Source organism: Protobothrops mucrosquamatus, unplaced genomic scaffold (assembly GCF_001527695.2).
Source record: "Protobothrops mucrosquamatus isolate PMUCROS unplaced genomic scaffold, P.Mucros_1.0 scaffold4309, whole genome shotgun sequence".
Classification (NCBI taxonomy): Eukaryota; Metazoa; Chordata; class Lepidosauria; order Squamata; family Viperidae; genus Protobothrops; species Protobothrops mucrosquamatus.
This window is the reverse complement of record NW_015390223.1, coordinates 46,488-72,334: the sequence shown is the minus strand read 5'-3', so window position 1 is coordinate 72,334 and position 25,847 is coordinate 46,488. Positions and strand designations below refer to the sequence as shown.

General features: G+C 38.7%; 2 protein-coding genes across 2 annotated transcripts; both read right to left on the bottom strand.

Moving 5' to 3' along the window:
* Positions 1 to 6,193: 6,193 nt before the first annotated feature.
* Positions 6,194 to 24,013, bottom strand: CUNH11orf16 (chromosome unknown C11orf16 homolog). The gene is made up of 6 exons (XM_015828187.1): positions 23,999 to 24,013; positions 18,479 to 18,661; positions 17,704 to 17,857; positions 14,677 to 14,893; positions 10,107 to 10,781; positions 6,194 to 7,447 (listed from the first exon to the last, which is right to left on the bottom strand). The coding sequence occupies exons 2-6, from the start codon at positions 18,643 to 18,645 to the stop codon at positions 7,254 to 7,256; spliced, it is 1,407 nt and encodes a 468-aa protein (XP_015683673.1). The 5' UTR covers positions 18,646 to 18,661; positions 23,999 to 24,013; the 3' UTR covers positions 6,194 to 7,253.
* A 1,348-nt stretch (positions 24,014 to 25,361) lies between these two features.
* On the bottom strand, positions 25,362 to 25,847 carry ASCL3 (achaete-scute family bHLH transcription factor 3). Its single transcript, XM_015828186.1, has one exon. The coding sequence runs from the start codon at positions 25,845 to 25,847 to the stop codon at positions 25,362 to 25,364; it is 486 nt and encodes a 161-aa protein (XP_015683672.1).

Genomic DNA, 25,847 nt, shown 5'->3' with positions numbered 1-25,847 from the left:
TTTTTTTTTTTGCACACGGCGGTGGAGGCCTAAAGCGAAAAGGTTTTATAAAACCCAGCTGAAGGCCTGGGACTGGGGCGATGATGCACATGCCCACAGAGAGGACTCTGAGTGCCGCCTCTGGCACCCGTGCCATAGGTTTGCCACCACTGCTCTACATTGAAGTAAGCAGTTCCTCCTTTAGGAGAAGTTTGCCAATCCATTTGGTTGTTACCCATAATTGTCTTTCGCTATCCTACATTGTAACATTTTGGATGCTGGGTTTCCCGGAGAGGTTGACTCTTAGGATAGGTTTACATGTTGTCAGTTTTTTTTATAATGGTAAGAACTAGCTGCATTCTTTTTCTGGTTAATCGGCATTCTTGCAAAGTTCCAACAGTTGCATTATAATGTCTGCATGTAACTGTCTAAACATATGAGCTCCTACCCTGCCCTACATTAGTTTTCAAAATAACAGGTGCAAGTCTTGGATGTCTGAAATAAGGGACAGTTTCAGTGTATTCTTTTGATAAAATTCAGCTGTACTCATAACAGAGATGCTCTGTAACTGTTTCAATTCTAGCAATGTAATGTGTTGTTTACACATACTAGTATTCCAAAGGTCAAAACTGGTAGCAAAGGAATCTCCTCCAGAAGATATAATGTGGAAAAAAGTGTAACATGTTACATATCTGAGAAAAGTATTCTTCTGATTTTAATGGGAATGCTTCAAAGCAAAATGTACTTAGAGTCAAAACCTAAATGTACTTAGGTCAGTGGTGGCGAACCTATGGCACGGGTGCCAGAGGCGGCACTCAGAGCCCTCTCTGTGGGCACGCGTGCCGTCGCCCCAGTCCTACAGCTGGGTTTTATAAAACTTTTTTGCTTTAGGCCTCCGCCGCCATGTGCAAAAAACCCAAAAAGGTTCAATCAGTCAATTTCAACTTCTCGCGGGGGAAAAAAAAGATCTTGCAAAGTTGGAATTGATTGATTGAACTTTTTAGTCCCACCCAGTCTGCCGTTACCACCGCAGCCACACCCACCCAATGGGCCACACCCACCCAGCACTTGACGATGCATAACTGGGTTTTGGGTTGCAGTTTGGGCACTCAGTCTCTAAAAGGTTCGCCATCACTGACTTAGGGTCAAAACCTAAAGCAAATGTTTAAACTAGAGTGTATTTCACTCATTTGATTAATAGTTAATTCTATCCCTTTTTAGGCCTGATTCAGATGTACCAACTAAGCCGTAGGTTATTTCAGCTATTGCTTACTGAATAAATCATGGTTGACTTATGCAATACTAAAGTATAAATCACAGTTTACCAACCACTGTTGGCTGGCAGTATTGTATCATACATGATGCAGTGATAAAATGCAAACTATTATATTTTCATCATCAAAAAAGGACAAAGACAATAGAAACAGCAGCTTGGTGTTCTGATCCTGTCTGGATGGTGTATTAATTACACCTAATTAATTAGGGCTCAGTTTAGAGATTAGAAATAATATTAAACTGTGGTTAATTGAAAATGGACTCCTATGGGGCTGTGTCTTTGAATCACAGCTGGTTTATATCAAGTAGCAAAAGTACACAGTAGCCTTAAACTGGCTATGATTAATAGCTCTCCTCCTCCTTGTCACTTTGGCTGATTTGCTTAGCAGTGGGGAGAAGCCAAGTGGCAGATTCAACTTTTCTTTCTTGCTGGTGTGGTTCTCCCTTCATATGCAGGGGAGAAAAAAGATGAGCAAACAGGAATGGTGAAGAGAAGTTGTATAAACCAGCACGCCTCGGCAAGTGCCAAACCAGGTCATTTTTGCACCAACATTTTTAGAATCATAATGAATTTTGCTTGTCTGAAGTATAAGAAAAGAGAGCTTTTCTCCTTGCCTTGATAACTCTGTGGTCTTTTGTAAAGGAAAGTACTTGTATTGAGAGAAGGCTGGCTTGAGCAGAGAGTTTGAAGATGGGAAATGAAGGAGTGGGAAATATATCCTTGCAAGTGAGGTAAAATAACATTTATACTAGAAAACTGGTGGAGGGAGAGAAGGAGTCAAAGAGTTGGCTAGCTAGGCCAGGGATAGGCAACCTTGGCTCTTTTATGACTCATGGACTTCAACTCCCAGAATTCCTGAGCCAGCCATGCTGAGGGGAAAGGGAGAGTTTTCAAGCTGAGCCATGCTGACTCAGGAATTCTGGGAGTTGAAGTCCATGAGTCATAAAAGCCGAGGTTGCCTACCCCTGAGCTAGGCAGTGCAATTCTCCCTTGTCTCCTAGTCTTTTCTCCAGCACTGCTGTTCTTGACTGACTGAGCAACTTTGCTGGCTTTTTAAGGCTTGAATTCAAGGAATGGCATTCCAGGAACTAAATGTGAACCATCGCATGCAACGTACAGCAACACTTTCCCGGCAAGTTCTGGAGCGAGCAAAAAAACGGAAATTGTACTGGTGCCTGCCTTCTCATTACCAAAGCAGGACCTTTCGGGTAAGAGTCGGTTAGTTTTAACCAATAAGCCTTAGAGCCTGTACCAGGATTCCAGTTCTTTGCCCTGCAGGCAAGGTTTATGTTTGCTTATTTGACATCCCGCCTTTATTATTTTTATAAACAACTCAAAGCAGCAAACGTATCTAATACTCCATCCTCCTCCTCTTTTCCCCACGGCAGCAGTCCTGTGAGGTGGGTTGGGCTTGGAGAAAGTGACTAACTCAAAATCACCCAGCTGGTTTGAATGCCTAAAGCAGGACTAGAACTCACAGTCTCCTGGTTTCTAATCTGGTGCCTTAACCACTAGACCAGGGGTAGGCAACCTTGGCTCTTTTATGACTTGTGGACTTCAACTCCCAGAATTCCTGGCTGGCTCAGGAATTCTGGGAGTTGAAGTCCACGAGTCATAAAAGAGCCAAGGTTGCCTACCCCTGCACTAGACCAAATTGGATCTTTTCTTATATAAAGAAAGAAAACGGTATGTCTCATAGTGAGCAATGTTAGTAGTTTGTTTTGGTTTAAAAAGTGTCACGAGAAGCAGCTAAAACATTTCAATGATAGAAATGAATACTATTTCTGACTCTGAAAATATTTTGTGTGAATTTTTACATTTGCCTCAAGAGCTAGGGGTATACTGTGGGTGCTTAGGATACCTTTTCATTTTTAACTAGGTTTGGGGGACACTATAAGAATTGATTTAGGCCATATTTGGAACTGATAGATGCTTGATGCATCAAACTACATACTCTTCCTGACTCCCAGATGTACTCATTAAATTAAAAGTTATCAGTAGGTCTACCATTCAAGACTACCGTTAGATTCATTGCAAAAGGATTTGGGCTATTTTCTTTCTAAGTGTTGTTGCTATCCTAAATATCTCAGAGATTCGTCCATACAGGAGACGTTCTCATGGACCCTCTGAATTTTCTGCTATCTGCTACTTTCCATGCAGTCCCTCTTCTCAATAAATAATCACATCATTCTGGCTATATACAGTAGCTAAGGAGGGGGTTTAGATGAGGCAGAAAACTTGAATAAAACAGACATATGCTTAGCATATCAATTATCTGTATACAAACCTGATAAAGCGACAAGCTGCAACACGGAGTAGCATTTCAAAGGAGACTTTATATTAATGATATGCCAGAGTATAAAGCCATATGTAATTGTTCTTGTATTTTGGAAGCCTGTTTCTATATCATCATATGTTACTTTTTCTTTTCATCATGTGCTCTGCATGTACATTTTATAGTGACATTTTGTTTTTGACAACAGGGAGAGGCTGATGTTTCTCTTGAAGCTGCTTTTGCTGCAGTTGCTGAACACCTGGCTTCTATCTCCGCAGTGTGTGAGGTAACCAGTTCTATAAAGAGGCAAAATGCAACTCTGACATAAAGGAGTTCTTCTATGATCTTTCTGTGGGCTACCTTTAGGTTTGGCCTTTTCTCGGTGAAAGGTTAGTCTCCTGCCATTCACAGAAAATGCTGAGACCCAGGAGAGGCCCTTGAAATAGGGAAGGCAAATGTTGTTTTTAATTATTTCACTTCTAGCTTCTGCAGCATTTTCCATCTTGTCCCAAACATTCTTCAACCCTTCAGAGCAGATCTCTGACTTACTGTATGCTGAAAAGACTGATGATTTGACTGATCCCTTTGAGAATGTAATATGAGCAACCCAGTAACATTTACAATTACTTAATTTCTGGGAAAATCAGAATATCATGTTAAAACTATCACTTGTGAAATAACACAATCCCTTTTTTCTTGATGCCAAACTTCTGTTTCATTTATGTACGCTTCTAGTAGCTGTATTAGAAAATCCATTGCTTGGAAGAAAGTGCAGGATATAAATATATTTTATTTTACATCATATATTATTTCATGTTAAACACATGAGCCAAGAACTCCTGTTTAATTTTGGTATCCTGTTCACTTCGCCTTCAGAAAAGTTTAGCAAATGTTGCCCGTACAGTTTCAAGGCTCTGTGTTTTTAAGGCCATCAATGTACAGTAGCTGGTTTTAGTTGCATTCCCTACCAGTTGCATCATTCCAGCATTTTGAACTGCATATATGTGTATTCAGTACTAGTATATATTCAGTCCAGAGACAGTAGATCATTGTTCCAATTTCAAGAAGAATAATCCAGTTCCAAAGAGTAGAATGCAAGCATTTTGTTACAGGAATGAATGTAGCTTTTGGCTTAGAGCAAGGGTAGGCAACCCTGGCTCTTTTATGACTCGTGGACTTCAACTCCCAGAATTCCTGAGCCAGCCATGCTGAGGGGAAAGGGAGAGGTTTCCAAGCTGAGCCATGCTGGCTCAGGAATTCTGGGAGTTGAAGTCCACGAGTCATAAAAGAGCCAAGGTTGCCTACCCCTGGCTTAGAGTCACTTTGGCAAGATGGCCGGCATATAAGTTTGGTAAATAAACAAAAAAGCTTCTTTTTCATCTGCTCTTCTGAAGGCAGAATGTGGAAGCAGAGCATTTTGCAAGGAGATTCTTGCTCATCAGGTCCCAATAGGACAAGTCTGGCTTTGAGCATTAAAACAACGACATGGATTTAAACGGGGATGTGAATGTGGAGGGTTGCTTTGAACGCCACACGTACTTTAAATTGTTTCATGTACACAAAGTGGGTTTAGTAATCCCTTTTTCATCAACAACTTTCCTCCAGAATTACTACTGTTCAGTACCACCATTTCAGTTTGAGGAGAATGAAATTGAACATATTTTCCGCTATCACAGCAGGGAGGCATCTAAAAACTTGCTAAGAGCATTTGAAAATGAGGTAAGTATCCTGAATGTTGCTTTCCTTAAAGGCACAATTTGGTTTTCAAGGGCAATGAAACCTTCCATGCATTCTCTTTAGCCGGGATTTTAAAAGCTAGAATTGGGTGAATGAGCCATTGGGCCTTCCCTCATATGATGCCACATTTTTCTTTCTAGAAATTATGAAGGAGGTTGGGGAGATATTGCTGTGCACATTGTTTTTGTAAAGTTCTTGATGGGTGTCCTTGATACCTTCTGGCATTTACTCCTGCAAAGTGTTGTTTGTGATTTGGGCAAGGATGATGGCTGATTATATAGCCTGAACGTAAGTCACTTCCAGACTTGAAAGCTATAATGTGTTCTCTCTAGGAAAAGAAAAATGCTCCAGCAGTGGAAAAGCAAAATGTTCCAGTAGTGGAAAAGCCTGAATGTCACAAAACCGAACCAACTGCTTTAACAGAACCAACTGCTTTAATTCCAGCTCAGCCATCTGTATCAGAAGCAAGTATCAAGTTGCATTAGATTGTGTGATAGGGCTGGGGAATCTGTGGCCATCTGGATATTGCGGAATCATATTTCCTAATGTTCCTTGCACTTAGGCATGTGGACTAGAGTCATAGAATCATAGGGCTATAGAAGGGACCCTGGAGGTCAACCCTCTGCCCAAGGTAGGAGTCCTTATACCACCCCAGACAAATGATTGTCCAGTCTTTTTTTGAAAACCTCCAGTGATGAAGCACCCACTCATCCCAGTGACTAGAATCACTGAGAACTAGATTGTTAAGGCTAGTTGCGTTTTGCATTTTCTGTATAGTTCATTACCAGCTTATATTTGTTGACAAAGTTGCAGATACATTAGTTTTCATTTGCACACACACAAAGACACGCACACATATACACACATTGAGACAAACTTTCAAAATCAAGAGCAGAGACGGAGCAAATCTTGTGTTGCTTGAACAAAGGTCTACATATCATGCTATAAAGCATACAGATTGAAAGATTTATTGAAAAAAACATGTAATCTTTATGGGTACCCCAGTGACACAACAGATTGGGATATAACATACTAGATTTGGGACTGAAAACTCAACAATGCCAGGAAAATTACTGCCTTAATCTCTGATGAACTGTTACAAAATATATTTCAGCTCAGATAGATTGATCAATAGACTAAATTCTTTTTCACGCAATGCTACTAAACTTAATTCATTTCTTTGTTAGGAATAATATCCTCCTGATGCAGAAGTTTGTTCTTGTGTTTTAAAATCGAAGGGGTTTTTTTTTTGTTCATTGCAGGAAATCCTCATCGAAGTGTCACCTGGCTCATACATAATCAACACAACTTCATATGATGACACAGTCAAAGAAGCACACCTAGTAAATGTTCAGCCAGGGGAAAGTGTAAATCTGGTTTTTCATTTATCTCCTGCTAACGACAATTAAAATCAATTTCAGTGTCTGAAGTGTCATCTTTTCATACCTAAGATATTTATCCTTTTGTTGAGTATTCTGCTCTACCTTCCTTTTTAACTGTTATAGCTTGAACTTGATTAACATTTACTGCAGTTTGAATCATGAATGTATTTTTTTACTTTTGCACTATGTGATTCTTTTTACCTAATAAATTGTGAGAAAGATATTACATTCTTATGAACACTTGATTCTGCACTGTGTTTTGTTTGCCTAAAATTCTGGAAAAGTAATTTTATTTTGCTTCTTTGTAGTCAGAACAAACAGTACATTCTGGCTAAAGGGAAATGACTAAATCCATTATACTCATCAGCATCTAATGTTTAGTACAAAGCCTGATTCCCTTTCATTCTTTTTGTTGTGGCATGACTAGTCTCAAACTTAAAAAAACAGTTTCTTCAAAATTACTTTATCCTGGTGCTGTTCAGGAGTTCGATAGTATGGCAACCAGAACTTATGAAATAGCTAAGAGAATCTTGTAAAGAGTGCTATTGTTTAGTGACATCTTGAACCCTGACAGAAAGGGGGGGAATAGCAATTCTATACATAATTAACCTCCCCATGATGAGCTAGTAATTCCATGGCTCAAGATTTTCTTCATCGAAAGATGCCTTTGACGAGACTCTTCAATGGTTTCAAATATAGCACTGTGGTTGTACAGAATTGGTGGAAATCCATCTGTGGATGAAATGGCTTTGTTGTCAGCTCTTTCTTTTCTGCAGCTGCTACTGACAATGTTGGCTCCTATAGATTGATATTATAACAATTATAGACGGAAGGGTTGAAATAGAAACTTGAGTCTACAAAACATCAGAAATCCACAAGAAGAGCACCCAAGATCCATGAAGAGGACTCGACAGATGAGCCCTGCAAATCATGTGATTTGTCACTTAGCATAATGTGTGAACCCAGTCAAATTACTAGTTCTGTTATGAGTATTATAATGACTAGAAAGGGTAGTTATCCACCCCATGAATCTGCTTTAGCTGGATTGGTTATTAACATGAAATAAAATTAGACTGTCAGTAACATTGTTTCCTTGACAGTATTCTCTTAGAAATACTTGGCTTTTGCTTGTTAGTTGATTTCAATGTCTATTTTCAATGAAGTCATGGAAAATGAAAGGTTGGTTTAATATCATGCTCTTAGAAGCAACTTTAGCAGAACTGCAAGAGTGAACTGCCTATACCAAAGAACTGTTTATCACGTACAACACAAAAAAGTTAACATACTGAATGCATCCCAGAATATATAGGAGCATGGACTGACTGGCAGCATGATAATATATAACAACCTAGTACTGACCTGCTTTAATATGCCTCTGGATGTCCGTAGGAAATTTGTTGGCATTTGTTCACTTCATGTATTTTGTGTGTATTACAGGTAAGGGGAAAACTGACCTTTCTATTATCACGGTGGCCAGTTTGCACTGTTGCAAACCGTACCTATGGTTTGGCTTTGAGATCCTTTTCCTACTGCAATGAAAATCAACTTTGACTTGAAGTGGGTTCCATGGAGCTCCTTCCAAACTTAGCCAAGGGAGCAGAAGCAGCTTTTGCAAAGATAAATCAAATATGCCATGGCTGGAATGCTATCTTCCAATTGTGAACAGAGAGATGGCAAACCCTCAGCATAGAGAATTAAAGGATATGTATGGGTGACATTGTGTTCAACTCACCTCTGACCCACCCAGAAGGCGGTCTGCACTTGACTTTTAAGAGGCCATTTTGTAGCTTTTTCCAGTGCAAGCCATGCTATCTGGTCTGTCTCAAGTGCATCCTACCAAGGTAAATTGAGGTGGTGGTAGCATTACTGGTATTGGCCACTTGAGGCCTTACACCTTGCCCCAGGCCAGGGGTAGGCAACCTCGGCTCTTTTATGACTCGTGGACTTCAACTCTCAGAATTCCTGAGTCAGCATAGCTGACTCAGGAATTCTGGGAGTTGAAGTCCACTAGTCATAAAAGAGCCGAGGTTGCCTATCCCTGCCCCAGGCCCTGCCTCTTGTTTTTTCAGGGCCATCCAATTTTATCAGTAGAAGATTTCAGGCTTTCCTTCTTCTCTTTCCAAATCAAGAGTGGCAGAAAAAGAAGGTCATCTTAATTCTGGTTTCTCTCAGAGAGCAAAGGAAGAGGGACAAGAGTGGCATTTCAGCCAGGGGCCCTGCAGTAACTTTAAGCTTTCCTCCCCACACAGCACAGGTGCCTTCCTTCCCTTTCTTCCCCCACTCCAGTGCCTAACCTGTGGGAGAACTACAGGAACCAAATTCACTGGGGAATGGCTTTACCATGGGTTTCTGTAGCCAGTCCCCTCACAGTAAAGCTTTCTACAGTTTATTACTGGGATGCTGCCTGAAGAGCTGTTTTCACCCTCTCCCTTCCAGTGAAAAGGGAAATGGGGCATGTGGCTCTTTTTAATGCCAGGAGAACTAGTGAAAAGAAGACTCACTTTGTTGCCTGTCCTCCACTTCTCTTATTAACCATGATTGGCAGAAGAAATCTGCAGTGGGGGGCAGGAGAGAAGGACTCCATGGGATTGGAGAACTGGCAGCAGAAGCCCCATGGATCTTCTTGTAGTAGCTAGCACCAGAGGCAAGATTCCCCCTCCCAATTCTCTCTTCCCTCCACTTATGGCTCAGATGAAATTCCTATTCTACTTTATTGAGTAGGAGTTGAAAGTGCAGTCAGCACACTTCTTAGGGTGGCATGATTTTTGCCAGCTCCTGCACAAAATGTCACCACTTTACAGCTGCCATGTAGCTCTCTGTCATCATGAAAAATTCTTTGTTTTTTTCCTGTTGAAATAGACTCATACATTAGATGTTATGCATGGTTGATTACTCTTTATCATCCAAACAAGTTATTCCTTAAAACTAGCCAAGCTAGTATAAGTGGTTATTGCCTTTTCCTCAAATATGAAATTAGATATGAAAGTGTCTATAATGGAGTACTTCATTTTCATTAACACTATAATATTCATAAATGTCTCTGCTTTGCAGGCCAAGTCTGGAGAAACTTCAATCTTTGTGATGTTACTTTATGGAACTTCCAAGCATCCTCAGCTAGCATGATCTACAGTAAGTTGCAGCAAGCAACATCTGTAGGTGCGAGCAATGTCTTTTTCTTTTTGGGCCCCATATGATATATGTATAAAGACAAAGAACAAATTTAACATACTAAATTGCAGAGTGAGCCAACATTAGTTAATATACACTCACTTGAGATAGGGACTGGGTTTTATACATAATGCTAAGAAATCATGGCTAAGTCACAATAGTTTGATTTAAGCAACACACTAAGCCAGAGATATTTGAATAACCCATTGTGACCTGATTGTCACCCTGTTTGTGAAACCAACAGGTTCTAGATATCTATTGGAGATCAATCAAGGGAGATCTTGTGTACCTTGGCTTTTATAAACAAAGGTGGGTTGACTTCTCTTCCAGTACTTCCACTCTGGTCTTCTGGTTTCCTGTAAGGTGGGATTTTTAAAAAGACTAGAATCTGTGTTCACTGCTTGATCTATCATTGTACTCTTGGTGCTACTTTTTTCCCTTTCACAATGAGACTCTGAGGAGGATGAGGAAGAGCTGGATAGCATAGCAGCATGTTCTACTTCGGGAGAGGCTTCTATTGCTAAGAATGGCGTTGTAGGCTTACTAGTGAATTTTTTTCTTAAATATCCAGAGGTTAATTCTGCTAAAGAGGGCCGTGTCCAACAGCCACTGTATTTAGAGCAGCAGTGGCCACAGTAGGAGACACATTGCCTGTGTCCAAGCAATGAGCATGTGTGATGGAAACCACTAAAGCAAGGATGGATAAAACAGCAACGTCTGCACCAACACCTCTGGAAATCACCCAAAGTGCATGTTGGAATAGTTGGAATAGTTTCATGTGAACAGTTGTAGTAGCCAGGCCTGTGAACCTGCCCCTCCAACTGCTTCCTGCTTGTGTAGGGCAAATGGATCCTCTCTACAATTCTCTTCCACTGCGCTGGAGAAATCCACAAAGCGAGACCTAATGGAACTTTGGCTTTCTTGCCATTCCAAAAGCTGACTGTAATTTCCTCATCTTCTTTTTCTGTTGAAAAGAATATAGAATGTTTGTTTAAAAATGCCAAGCCTGTGTTCTTAACAATTGACTTTATTGCCTTACCAAGATTTTTTTCATTCTTGACTATTCCATCTCATTTGTGAGAAAGGATTTGAGTAGGGGTTTTTTTTAAGCAGAGGGAAAAAAAACCTTTCTCATTTAACACGACGCTCATGTGTTGGCAGTCACAAGGTAGTCACAAGGTAGCTAAAGGATGTGTATCCTATTTTCACAGAACAAGAACTTCTCCATCTGCAGCCTCATTGGCTTCATATCACATGGTAAGGAATCAATGAAGTCTTTCATGGGTTTTTCACATCAGGGATAGGCTGCCTTGTGGACTGCAGAATGATGAAAAATACCCCAAACTCCAGCACTGTCCATTATTTCACAAAAATAAAATTAAATCTAAATCCCCATCTCAAAATATGTTAAAATATGCCAAGAAAAACATAGAAGAACATACGCATTTTTTTTCAAATAGGAAAAAAAAAACTGGAAAATCAAAAGAAAGATTTCAGTCTGAACCCAATTCACTTAAATTGTACTTGCAGAATACGCTAAGGCAAAAGGCCCTATTAAGAACATTAATCTGTGTCGGTTACAAAATCTGATTTCTGCAAATACTGCAATCCCAAACTGGCAGCTATTTCAATTTCAGCAGACACGGTGAGCCTCATACCTTGGTTAAAACGCAATATGTAGTGTGGGGGGAGAGAAATGAGAACGCATATGCTCAGTACCAGAGCTTTTTGGCTTAGTCACCATCTTTAATTACACTTTATGCCCACTCACACAAAGAGCTGCTTCCATATTCTCTTTAGGTGGTATTTTGTGAAGAGCATGTGCTACAACACAACTTTCCACCAGATGCTGTCTTAACAAAACATACCAAGAAAAAAAAACTTCCAAGGGGTGTTATACTGTTGTACATATTTGGATCAGTTCATTTTTTAGTTTTTAGTTTTTTGTTCAGAAATAACATTTTTCAAGTTTTCCCATTTTCAGCAAATAATGCCTAGATAGAACCAAAAAGCTCTCTCTCTCCTTCTAGAGCAGAGATTCAGAACTATTTAAAATGCTAAACAATATGCATAGTTCTATTATTTTTACTTCTTCTGCCCATGCCTTTGGCTGCAGAAAGCTGCTCCCACATACTGCATAGTCTACTACTCATGTGCACCCAACTCAAAAGAAAATGTAAAAGTGTAAGAGTTGGGAATAGGGAAAGGGAAGGGATTGGTGTGTATAAGGGTATGTGTGTTGCTGACAAGTCTTCAAGAGAAGCAGATTACTTAAAACAAGACAGCTGGCTGTGATACATAGTAGACAGTAACGAAACACTGGTGATTGCACCACAGCTGGTCCAGGGCCTTAGATCCAACACCAGATGAAGTTGGAAAAGAACAGGGAATATGGGATATTGCAAACAAGAATGCTATGGACATGGATCCTTAACTGCATTAATCTGCTTATTTCTATGGAAGATAAAAACATTGCATGGAAATATAGGAAAAACTGAGGAACCTATTTCAACAAAAAGCCCTGAACTCTCAAATTTCTCTTGTATTAGAAATTTGTAATAAAAGACTTAAAGATGTGTAGGTGATTTATCAGCCTATATAGTTTTTTCTTATAACCAGAACAGGTGAAATAAGGAGAGATACAATTGCCTATAGTGACTAAGATTGGCCTTCTGGTCTATTATCTGCCTGAGGAATATGAAGTATTTTTTTTTCTTCAGGTTACAGAAAAGCCAAGGCTGAGTCTTGTCCAAGATCTCAGAAAGCAAATTGAGGAAAGATTTCCAAATCGGACCTCCAGGCTCCTAGGAAAAAGAGGGAGGCACTTGCAGGAGCAATTTATATCTCAGAATGAGTGCCCAGAGAAAGATAAGAAATTCTCAGCAGCAAAACATTCTTAAAAACAAATATTACAGCACTGAGTCACGAGGAAATATGCTGCCACAAGATTAGAGGAAGTCACAAGGAAGGGATTTTTAAAGAATAAATTCTGCAAATCAACATTAAACAAAGTACTGCAAGGTACGTAAATAATTTGCAGGCTCAATTCAAAATTAAAACAAGATGTACATAGTGGGACAGTGGGACTCTTCTTGTTTTTTAAAAGCCTTAGTTGTTTTTCATAGATAAATATTGTAAAGTTGCAACTTGCCAAAGATGGAACACATTCGGGATTGTGAAGGAACAATTCATTTAACTTGTACAGTATAAGCTATCCAACAGGGGCTGTTATGATTTGCATGCCAAAAGCTTACTCTGTTCGCAGTCTGAAAATAATATTATGAATACGAAAACAGAGACAATGTAAGATGTAACATTCTTTATGTTCAGAAGGAAACATCAACGTAGCACCATAGAATGACAGGAAAATATACTGCAAAGGAATATTTTCAGTAAAACTATAAAGGGCTGTGATAGTACATAAATGCTAACTAAATTTCAAAGCTGATGGGCAATTTAGCAAAAGGTGTGAATGTTCACGCTTGCTACGCTGAATTCAAATGTATTGACTTCAATAAAGCAAATGCAATTAAACCCTCTCATTTATTATCCATGAAAAAAACCCACCCACAAGGCAACCTCCACAGAATCTTTGTGAGCTATTTCTTGTAAATATGCATAGAAGAATTGATTCTGCCACAGAAACAGGTAAATTACCTAGTGTGACGTAGCTTAATGAGAGATAAAAACCAAGTGTTATTAGGATGTCGGAAATCAATTTAAACTTCCCAGCAGGAGAAGAGACAATGCAGCAGCCTCAACAAGAAGAAACTGTGATACGTGACAGGAAAAGGGTACCTGCGTCAGAAGGAATATAGATGTTGAGTCAGGGGTAAGATTTTCAGGAGGTCCAAAGAGATGCCACTCAAAAGACTTTCCTTTCAAGCCAAGGAGGAGGGCACCCAAAGCCTCCTCACAGCAGGACATGAGAAAATGCCAGATGCCGAAGCACAAACATAGCTACTAACCATAAGAGAAAAAACTTTTGTGATGTGATAGTAGTCGTGAACAGATACACACACTTGTAAGAAGGGGGTTGGAAGATCAATCTCATTGCACTGTCTTAGTTTCAGTAGATGCAATAGTTGTAGTGAAAGTGAGTGTAGATTCCTTTCTTTGACATGTCTTCTTCAGTTAGACACTCATGGCTGGCTCAGTTCCAGTTCCTGTTCTCCCCCCCCCCCTAAATCTTTTCTTCCTTCTGTGGTAGGTATTATTCCATGTTCCATGTGGCCTAGTGAACTACAGCATATGGCCTTTCATTCTTTGACTGGATCCAAAGGAAGCTAGATCAGGTTTTTAACTTTCTATCTCAATGCAAATTCTAATAAAGATTTCCTTCTTTTTAAAAGAGAAGCACCAGCCTATGTTTATTTCCCTTGGCAAACATAGCATAAAGCTACTCCCCAAGTATGTATGTATGTATGTATGTATGTATGATCTTGAGTTTGGTGCACCCTGTCGGCCTTCGAACTTTTTAGTTCTTTTCAACCAGACATACCCTTCTGAGATTTGAACCTGGGCTGTCTGCATGTTAGGCAGATGTATTAACCTCTAGACCACAGGCTCTTTCTCACTTTGTCAGCTATGAGACAGGGGAGAAGAATTATCTTGAGTTTATCCCTTTCATCAGGGTGAAGTTAGGGCAACTGAATGGAGCTGAGCATTTACTGGCTGGATGCCCTTCCTGATGACTACATGGAGCTCAGAGCAAATATTTTCTCTTTGCGCCCAGAGAGAGAATTACCTAGGATTGAACTCACGGCCTCCTGATTGTGAGGCAAGAGCTCCACCTCTAGGCCACCATGCCACTCAGAAAGCTACTCCCCAAGTATATGGCAAGATAATTTCAATTTTACCTCGCAGAGGATCTCTGGTCTCCATGCCCTGGAGGACAGTTCCTGGGCCATACCTCTTCTGCTCTGGTTCCCAGGGGGCCATCACTTTATCACCAGGCAGAATAGAATGTCTCATTCCATTCACACATTCAAGGATATCACTGCTGGCTGCTTTTTGCAAAGAAGGTGTGTCTTGCCCCTCTGCAAACTGTACCAGAAATGATCTTTGCTCAGCTTCCTATCAGAAAGAAAAAAATATGTTTTTAAAAATAGCACAAATAATTGGAAATTGTTCCTATTCATTACTTAGAACCACCCCAACTTCATTCTTAGTTGGATTTCTCTTTGAGTATTTGACCTATATATCAGGCAAAGCTAATATAGGTCTCTGTTTTCCTTTTAGTAACCATTAAATTTTACTTCATATGTGAAACTCATTCATAGTTTTTTTGGCATGCAGTTTTCTTCCATATTTTACAAGTGCTTTTACTTTCCTGAGTTATTTGGAGGAAAAAGCAAACAGAGGTAGTCTTTTCAAATGATTTCAAAAAATAGATACCAAAAATAGATAAAAGACACATTTTGAACAAAGTTAAAAGATGACATAGCTAGAGGGATCCAATATGAACAAATGAGTTTGTTCCTGTCACTTTGGTATTAAATCATGTATTTGAGTCTAAGTATCATTTTGTGTAACAATATGTGGGAATGACATTGAGGGACAAGGGGCAGAGATGCTACCTAGGGAGTGATCAGAAAAGAGAGGGAGGAACCCCCAGTAGTTTAATGGTTAGAGAAAGAAACTTAGGAAAGACCATCCCTAATTGATCAAGGTGTTAAAAGTGACTGTGGGAGATTTGTATTTTCAGACTTGCATGATTCTGTTAATTTGCCTTACAATAAAGTCGAATTGGCTTATCTGGTCATGTTTCCTATCTGGCCTATCTGGAAGGGCTGACATTTTGTGCATAACACAAGAAATAATATATTTTAAGCTGAAAATGTTAAATGGAGAATCTATTACCAATCAACCATCCTCTAACTACAAACTGATTTTTTTAAAAAAATAAGACAAATTATTTTGCAATGATTAGCTTCCCTCTGTGGACCAATCTTAGCCAAAAGAAATAACACCAGATGTGTTTGTTATAGTCTGTTCTACTCCACGTGGTTATCTGGGGTACCCTCTGAGGTAAAAATTTCCAGAATTTGGTCCCAAAGTTCATTGCTGTTTGATCTAAAGGAAGAATTGATAAGTTCAACATAACCAGAAATCACAATCCCTGAAAATCTTTGCTATTGAATTGAATGCTATTCAGCAAAACCTTCCCAATTAGGATTATATTATGAAAAGTAACTCAGCATATCCATACTATTTAAATAGCTGATTCTGCAGTAAAAGCAAATTGAGCTAACTTAGTATAAAATCAAAAGATTCTCTTCCTCTCACCCCACCATCCCCTTGGGTTTTTCTGTCTGCTCTAGGGCTGTTTAAAAGTGAGAATGTTTGTTTTCCTAATTACACTCTGTCTTTGTATGTAGAATGAGAATCCAGCACCAAGTTGATCACACAAATGCTGGATTCACTCCAAAGTCACTGCCTTCTGAATAGCTGGTTCTTTAGAATTATCGGATGTTGAGTGATTGTGGTGAGCAAACAAACCTGCCCCTTGCTTTTCAGGAGGAACATACCATATTTGTTTCAGGTGCTAACAACTAATGAATTGAAGGCAGGCTTTCTTTTCCACTGTCAAGTTTATATATCAACATGCCAGCTACCTTTCCAGCAATAATGCTATTTATCAAATATCACTAGTTGCTGAGATCCTCAGAATAGCACAAACCCTTCTAGAATTCTGGTGCTATTGAAGAAATAAAAGAACCAGTTTTAGCCAGATGAAAAGGTCTAATAGGGTAATCTTATACCTCTAGTTACAACTATCTCTGTCAGTCATGTGCCCTTCAGATTGCTGTTCCTGCTACAGTATTCCCAGTTGGCATATTTCTGTTTGGCTGGGAATAAAGGAGTTGAGTGTATCTAGGGATACTAGGTTGAGGAGAGTTGGAGTAGGATAATTTATACTATGAAGTTAGTTATTAATATAAGCCATGGATAAGGAAATTGGCGTTTTGGAATAATTGGGTAATTCCCAGTTTCTCTTTCCATTGCCCCCACTGCTGTTGGGACTGTTGGATGTTGATGTACAAAATATCTGGAGGGTTTAGGCTTGCTTACTCTTGGCATAAATTGCATGTTCATAAGATAGTGCAAGGTGGGACCAAGCAAATAAATGAAACCTAGAAATGTGGAGAAAGGTGTATATTGGAAAAATTATAAGGCAACTGTCATGAAGTCTTCTAATGTTGTTAGGGTTACACTGTTACAACTGGCTAGAAGGCATTCCCTAGATTGTTAGACAAGGAAGAGGGACTGGATGTCACTGATTAACAGGCTCTAAACCTTGACGGCACCTGCCCTAAAATAACATAAGAAAGATTGGGGTGGAAGGTGGAGGGTGGTGGGTAAAAGAGAGAGTTTGTGATATCTGGAAAATGAATACAATTGATGTTTATTGTTATTATTTTTGTAGCCTAACATCTGATGATTTCAACAGTATTCATTATTTTTTAGTTCATTCTTCAATTTTTTACAAGAAAAGCAATGGTGTCATTTACTATATGGATAGCAAAGGCATTCATTCCACAATGATGTCACCTGAATTTTATTTTATTTTACTTATTTACTTATTAAATGTATATGCCACCCATCTCACTATCAGGCAGCTTGTTGTCCACAACCACTTACATTTTTAGATTACATTTGTCTTGGTGTGATTCTTTTGCCCTCTTATCTCTGTCCTTGAATTGGTTCAGTATGAATTAAGTGCATTAAGTATAACCCTATGAACTAATCCCTTGTTGCACTAAATTGAGGGAAATGGCTATTGTGAGTAAATACATTCAGTTCAATTTCCGTAGTTACTTTATATTACCTGGTGTACATTTAATAACCTTTATAACCATGTAGAAAATAATTTTGCAACTTGCCTCTAAATCTTTTATGATTGTTCCTTGGTAATAATAACAGTCAGTTCCTTTTTTCGCCAGCACAGGACTACCAGCATCCAGTGACCTCTCCAAATTCTGTCCTGTCCTACGTTTTGCATCAAGGAGAAAGGGACAGTAGCTGTGACACAAACACCTTGGAATAAAATGAAATGATGTTAGCTGAGAATCCCACAGCAAAAATCTAATCACATGTAACAATAAATGTTATCTATATTTTTAAGCTACACATTTTTAAAGCCCAGTTTAAATCCCAGTTTGTCTGCAGATATGGTTAAAAAATATCAACTTGCTGGCCATGCCAGGGCAATAAATGTTCTATTTTTATGCATGTTCCATATGAGTATCATGGCTGCCATCTTGATTTTATTTTAACCATACATTGAGGGCAATAGAAGAATGGGACGACAGAGAATGAGGTGGCTGGATGGAGTCACTGAAGCAGTAGGCTTAAATGGACGCCAGAAGATGGTAGAGGACAGGAAGACCTGGAGGAACGTTGTCCATGGGGTCACGATGGGTCGGATACGACTTCGCAATTAACAACAAAAATGGACATCCCTGATCCCAGGAGGAAAAGGTCACACTTCATATTTCTGTCCAGCAAATTCTGCTAAGTGTTGCTCCCAATTGCTTGGGAGAAAAAAATAACCAAGCAAGAACCTAGAAGACTATATTTGTGGAATTCTGTGATATAGAAAGACAGAGATTAGCGTCCTCATCTCTTCTCATTTTAAACAAATAAATATTTTATTACCTTGTTGTTAGAAGTGAGCTAATGCCATATGAAGGATGCACTAGCAAGCAGCCACTGCAGATGGAACTGGGATTAACTATGACATTTCTGTGACTAGATTCAGCTTGCAGGGGCACTGTACAGCAGCATCTGTGGCATGGCCAAGAGGCCAATGTACATTCACTCATTCTTTCAGGACTCTCTCTACAATAAAAAGAGCATAGCCTATTATACAAATGGAGAGATGTGCATCCTTTGCTTGAAAATATATTTAAATCAGGCTCTTATCCACAAATAACTGATCTAGATGAGCCACTTGTTTTTCAGAAATATGAGGCAATATTTGGTGCAATTGCAAACTAATCCATACTTAACCTAACTGTTAACAAAGTTCTGGAGACTGCTGCAAATGTCATAGAAAGATCCTGAGAGCCAAATACTTCAAATCAATGAACTTAATTTTTAATTGCTTCACATCATCCCTCCCAGATCAGTCTGTTCTTCTTGCTAACTCCCCAAACTATCTTTTGAATTAGCTCATTCATTGTCTTCATTCTTTTTCTCCTGTTCCTGGAAGCACGATCTTTTTGCAGCCAATTAAGATAAAAATTACCCATAATAATCCCAGAAGTGCTTTTTCCAAAAGGCAACTAGACTTTCTTGGTTTTTTTTTCCTTTGAAAGTGTTTTGTTTCTCATCCAAGAAGCTTCTTCAGTTCAAATAGAGCTAGAACTAAAGAAGCTTCTTGGATGTGAAGCGAAAAAACCAAGAAAGTCCAGTTGCCTTTTGGAAAAAGCACCTTGGGGACAACTATGACCTGGATAGACATTTACCTGTAATAATATGTTAGGAACATATTGGGATCCTCAAACTATAGGCCATGACCCGTAAGTATTGCAATGGGAAGGTCACAAAAGTTTTTAAAATGATGGGGCTTGCTCAGGCACAGTAGAAAGCAAAATCCAGGGCACGTTTGGAGATAAACTTATGGGTCTCTATGAAAATCAACTACTTATCACTGCAGTTTTATTTATGTATTATTTACTAAGATTGGGGAGGACTTGCACACATCCATTTATTTTAGAGGGCTGCAAAGTTTGAGAAACCAACCTTAGCCATTGCTACCTAAGTGGACTTTGGGCTGGCTATTCCTTTTATATCCAGGGCCTTAGGATTTGCTGAGCATAGCTAAGTGATTAAAGAATGTGCTACCATTATATTTTAGAGCTCTGGTGCATATGACATAAGGCACATTTATGCATGTTTTCTTCTATTAATAGTTGGTTTCTATATAATAATCAGCGGTCAGGAGAGAAGTAAAATAATGTGTTTCTTGTTTCTTAAGAAGCTACTCCAGTTGCTCTTGGGGCCATCTGGTTTTTCTTATTTGTTTATGCTTACTAAAATTATAATCCTTCTTTCCTTGCTGAAATCAGTTGGACTCACCTCTGAACTGGTATGATAGGATTGTGCTCTGCAAATAGCAACGTAACCAAACTTTCTTTATAAATGAAGCACTTCTGTAATACGTTCTATACTGGTCAGAAGGAAAAGAGGGGGAGAGACAGGGAAGATCTGATGTTTGAGTTTATTCCTTTTTTTTTAAGAAGGCCAAATTCTTTGTGATGTTTATACAGTGAAGGGAATTAGCCATACAGCATATATTAACAGGTTCTCTTGTTCACGTTGCGAGATAGATAGATAGATAGATAGATAGATAGATAGATAGAGAGAGAGAGAGAGAGAGAGAGAGAGAGAGAGAGAGAGAGAGAGAGAGAGAGAGAGAGAGAATCCCAACTGGTGGGTTTACTTAATTTAGGAGTCCCTTTTTTCCTCCCTGCTTTAATATGATGAAATGCACATAAACAATTTGGATGTTTTATTTGGATCAAACCCCAAAGATGATCCCTTTGGGGTTTGACAGACACAGCATGCTGGGAGACTAACAAAGAGATGTTGGTCATGGTGAGTCACAAATGGGTAATCATCTCCCAATTTCTGATGCAGAAATGTTGGCAGGTCGAGTGTTTTGCATAATTGGGCAATATGTCTAATGTCTGGAAATAGCTCCAAAATGACTAGGGGAGGGGGCTTTCCTGGTAAATTAAATGTATTCATGAAACGTATGAAAATTCTTTTCTTAGTACAAGTAAGGCTGCAAGTTATACCTGTTCTCTTAGAACAGGGGTCCTCAACCTTGGCAACTTTAAGACTTGTGGACTTCAACTCCCAGAATTCCTCAGCCAGCAAAGCTGGCTGAGGAATTCTGGGAGTTGAAGTCCACAAGTCTTAAAGTTGCCAAGGTTGAGGACCCCTGCCACTAAACTCGGTAGGATGCAGTGGAGTGCAGGCATGTGAGTTCTCTTCAGTCAGACTATTACAGTAATGCAAGTATCTCACAAGTGCCTGATACCCAATCTTCTCATTAGTTTGCAAATTGTCAAATGCTTGGAAGTTCCTGTTCCTCTTCCCCTCACTTGCAAGCACAACTACCAATGTAGCTTTCCTCCAATTAAAGGGAAGTTGGAAATTTCTCTCTAAGCTAAAGAGGGGTTGACTAGATGATAGCAGGAGCCCTGCCCCTTCACATCTACTGGTGTTGGCCCATCTGGTTTGGGATCAATCTGATCCTTTAGTTTCGTCCAGTTCCTCTTAAATTAGTAAATTTCTATTTTCAGATAAGATTATGCATGTGTGTAAATCAAGCAGAAAGTTGTAAAAGAATCAAGATTCTCATATAATGTTCTTTTGGGGGGGTTGCATTTTATGTTTTTATTTTTATTTTAATCACTGCATCAGATCTCATCCTTTGAATGTTTATTTTGAGTTTCACCTTAATGCAAAGTTTCTAGAAGTGGGATATAATATTAACGACAATAAGAAGACGAATAAATACTGTAGACGAGTTACGGTATCACAATGTTATGTACTTTTTTTTTTACATGTATTCTTTTCTTGGCCATGTTTATGAAATAGTAGCCCCAAACGTCTTTCCTCATTTGTAGCATATGGGACATGTGCGACCTGAGATGAAGATCAAAATGTTGCTCCCTATCTTTCAAGTTGACCATATATTCAAGAAATGGACATAAAAGATTACCTTACTTTAAGTCAAAATATTGATCTAGCTCAGTAGTGTTCCCCTCAGTGTCTTTTCATCATCCTCAGCCTAGCACCACTCCAAATTTAATGGGACGAGACCTCTCCAAATTCTCATTGGCGCATGGTCTGGTTCAAGATAATGAAAAGTGAAACTCAAACACATCTGCTTCTAGCCCCACCCATATTATCAAGATTGAGCCTGTATCACACTGATGAGGCATTATTCACACACATACATACATACACACACACACACACAAACACACACAATTTGAGATACTTGGGTGAAATAGATCTTTACCTAACATTGGAAATCCCAGACAGTCTTTCTGAAGAAGCTTTTCCAAATGAGTGTGTTATCATTAAAAAAAAAACACCATTTCCTATGTAGCCAGTCACACCAATTCATTTGGCAGGGATACTTGGAGCACCACCTTTGAACCTCACATATATACATGGGAGAAAACCATTTGTCAGATAGCCTGGCCCCAAGTTGCTTGAATATTTAAATATAAAAATCAAAGCATTTTAAGTGAAGTTCAGAAACAGGCAGGCATTGAATGTTATTGCTGACAGGACTCAGGACAACATGTTTTATGCACTCTTGAGAACAAAAAGCACAAGGAAAATCACATGGCAAATACATCTTCGTCATTGCAATATTTCACTGCTGATTCCCAGGTTCCTATAATTACTTTCTTACCAGAAATACTGTATGGACATCTCCTAGAAAGACTGTCTTCACCAGATAGCTAATGATACAGAAAGCACTTTATGTAAGTGCTTGAAGAAATGTTTTGATTTGTTCAGTGTTCTCCGCATTTATCCTGACTGACTTTTCAAAATAAAGAGACTTCATAGTGACAGCCAGTGAGAGATTATTTTTGTGACTGTCAAATTAATATTTACAAAGTGATAGCAGCTCCAGGCATTTCAAACTTTAGCAGATATTCTGCCAAAAATATTTGACATCACTTCAGAGAGATATACAATTTGACTTGGTATAGTTTGTCAGGATTAAAGAAAGCAGATAACTTTACCAATAACTGTGCTGTAAGCATTGGTTTATTGTTTTATTCAACTTCCAGAAATAATTTTGAAGGAATTTCCAAATGTAAAAAAAGAGTTTAGATTAGGGGTGTCAAACTACCGGCCCACGGGCCGAACGCATCACGAGGAAACCACGCCCTCCCCATTGCCGGCAATGGGGAAAAAGTACCGATATATCGCACAACATCACGTGACGTCGCGAGTTTGACATGTCTGGTTTAAATGATATTCTCCCACAAGAGATACTCTGATTAAAAGAATCTGGAGTTCAGCCAGCAAAGAGTGCATTACATCATGTAACATATTTTAGATACTTTAGATAATTGTCATGTAACAGGATAATTGTATGTCTATAAGTACTGGTAGGTAAGTATCCTTAGCTATCACTGTAAAGTCATTAGAACTTACTTCCAAGACACAGGATGTCTTTTTAGGACTAACAAGCTTATTCAAGTAGCCTGGAGCCTCTTTTACCAGCCTCTCTCTAATATGGTCTTCTAACTACCCCTGTTAATTCTCTGAAGAACATTTACTTGTTTGCCTGCCTTGCATTTGGGTAATCAATTACATGTTCTGAATGACCACTTCCTGATGGCTGTATTTCTCTGCATATTAGGATGAAATGATAAAATAAAGCAGAAAACTGGACAGCCATTTGTCCAAAATGGTATAGGGTTACCTGCCTGAGCAGGGGGTTGGACTTGATGACCTCCAAGGCCCCTTCCAACTTTATTATTATTATTATTATTATTATTATTATTATTATTATTATTATTATAGGATTGCTTTTTCAATTATTTTTCAATTAGTCTTTCTTTAAAAACCCATCTTCAGTATTCCTGTTTTCTTTGTCCATCAATGCCCAAATAGCACCGCTGTATCAATGCAGAGCAGCATTCTGTGTGTTTTTATAACTCTGATATGTTTCTTGTAGACAAATTTAAATTCTCAAGAATATATCTGGGAATCAATTTGCATTTACAATATTATTATTTTTTTAGTTTTGTTGAGTAACAAAAAATATCACTAACACTGAAGCCCTGGTTACTTTATTTACATTTCACTGACTAACCCTTAGGTAATTATCTAAGAAAAATACTACAGCATTAGTCTTTTTAAAAAAAACATAACTCTTAAATAATAAAGAACTATAGAATAGTATAGATATACTTTGCTACTCCAGCATCTTTCAAAAAGTCTCATATGGTGGAAGATCCTAGAAGCTTACAGCAGAATTCACTTGATTGAATGAAATTACGGTAAGTGATAATAGCTAACAAGTACAGTACTGGCAGAAATAGTACTGGGTATGTCAGTTAGCTTTTTGTAAAATCACTTGGAAAATTGGAGAGATTATCAATGTAAAAGCAATTTTAAAAAACAACTCACCAGAGTCTGCTGTGCTAAAGAATTACTGAACTGGACTGCTCTTGGCAATATTAAACTGCTTTGCTGCTGGGCAGAGTTGGTCACTAATGTTTCCTGTTACTAAGGAGGTTGCCATGGACTCATTGCTACCAGGAATATAATGTAAAAGAGCAAAGCTAATGTACACACACACACACACACACACAGTTTGTCAGCAAAAAGTGGTCTCAATCTTCCTTCTCAGATTACTGACATCAGCTAAAAACTAAGCAAGAAGATCAGAGAAGGAACACTGAGGGCTGACAGAAAATGTTCTTCAGCATCCTACATCTGTGTGTGCGATGAAGCCTTCCTTCCTTCATGGTGCTACTGCAGAAAGAGCATTTGATCCACAATTAATCCTACTCAGTCCATCCATCCTTTGCACACTTTTTTCAAGAGGGAAAGATGAGGCCTAAATAAAACTGGTAGAATCAGCTTCTTCCAGCATTTTTTGCAGGCTACTTTCAGTTTGTGCCTATTACCTAGTTGCTAAGACAGTTTTCTTATTCATACTCAGTAGAAATTGCTTCAAAAATATCTCAGCTATGAATGATTTTAATCCAACTGGAGACAGAATCTCAGAAAATTGAAACCTAGTACGTTTGTCTGTTTCTTCATCCCTCAGCAAGGTCAAATCTGAAAAAGGCCTCTAAGGTGTCCATAAGGTGTGGTCCAAAAAATCAAAATGGTGACTTCAAAAATAGAAAGTCTAATGACAGTATCCCAAGACTCATAGGCCTCTCCTCTTAGTATATGTCTTAAAGTACTATATTTTCTACACACATCAGCTTGCTTTGAGAGATGTAATTACAACACCAGTTTTTGCCTTTTAGGCAAATATCCAGCAACTTTATAAACTTATTTGGTAATTTATTTGTCACCCTCAAGGGAATTTTAATTATTGAGTGGATTTAAAAAAATCTTTATGAAAACTGTAAATAAAATTAATGATTTTCACAAAATACCAGAATCTTTCAATCCTTTTTATTAAAATATATATTTACTTAAAATGCACTGCTTGAAATGACACAGTGGGATTATTTCCTTGCCCCTTGGTAATAAAAATTGCTCCCACATTATTGTTCACTTTTAAGAATCATTTCAAATTCTAGACGATGTAATTATTTGAAATCTGCACAAACCTGCACACAGGCATCTCACAGGCATATGTGATACTGTCTAGCAGTGGTAATCTTGCAATTAGTTTCGATCTCTACGGAAAAAATATTTCTTATTTTGATATTTTCTAGTTTTGATCTATACAAGCAAGATATTTTGGGGGTTTTCAGATCTGATTGCATTTGCCCTGTGCAGAAGAAATTATAAAGTCCTTGAAGATGGATCATTTTGAGTACTTCTTGAGGGGGGAATGGTGAACTCCTCTGCAATCCTCCTCTGAATCATCGCAAAGTAGAGACTGAAGAAACTTGATGTATTTAATTGCAGCTCTAAGTGTTTCAACTTTGCTGAGCCGTTTGTCTAAGTATTCTGGTGGTAAGTGGTGCCTAAGTTTGGCATAGCCTTCGTTGACACATTTAACTCTCTGCCTTTCCCTTTCATTTCTTTTTCGGATGAATGCTGGGCTGCAAGAGTAGTCACAACTGCCAAAATTTCCACATGGGACTTGAAATGGGAATCTACAAGGATTGCTGTAGAAATTCTCAGGAGTTGGAGGATCTGCTGTTAATGGAAGTAGAGGCAACTCTTCGGGGCCATTGAATTGACCGAGGTCCTCTGGGCACAAATGAAAAGTGGCAAAAAGGTCTCGATAGCAAAATCTGGACATCTGTCCCATGTACGAGTCACTGATGGTTGGCAATTTGTCCAT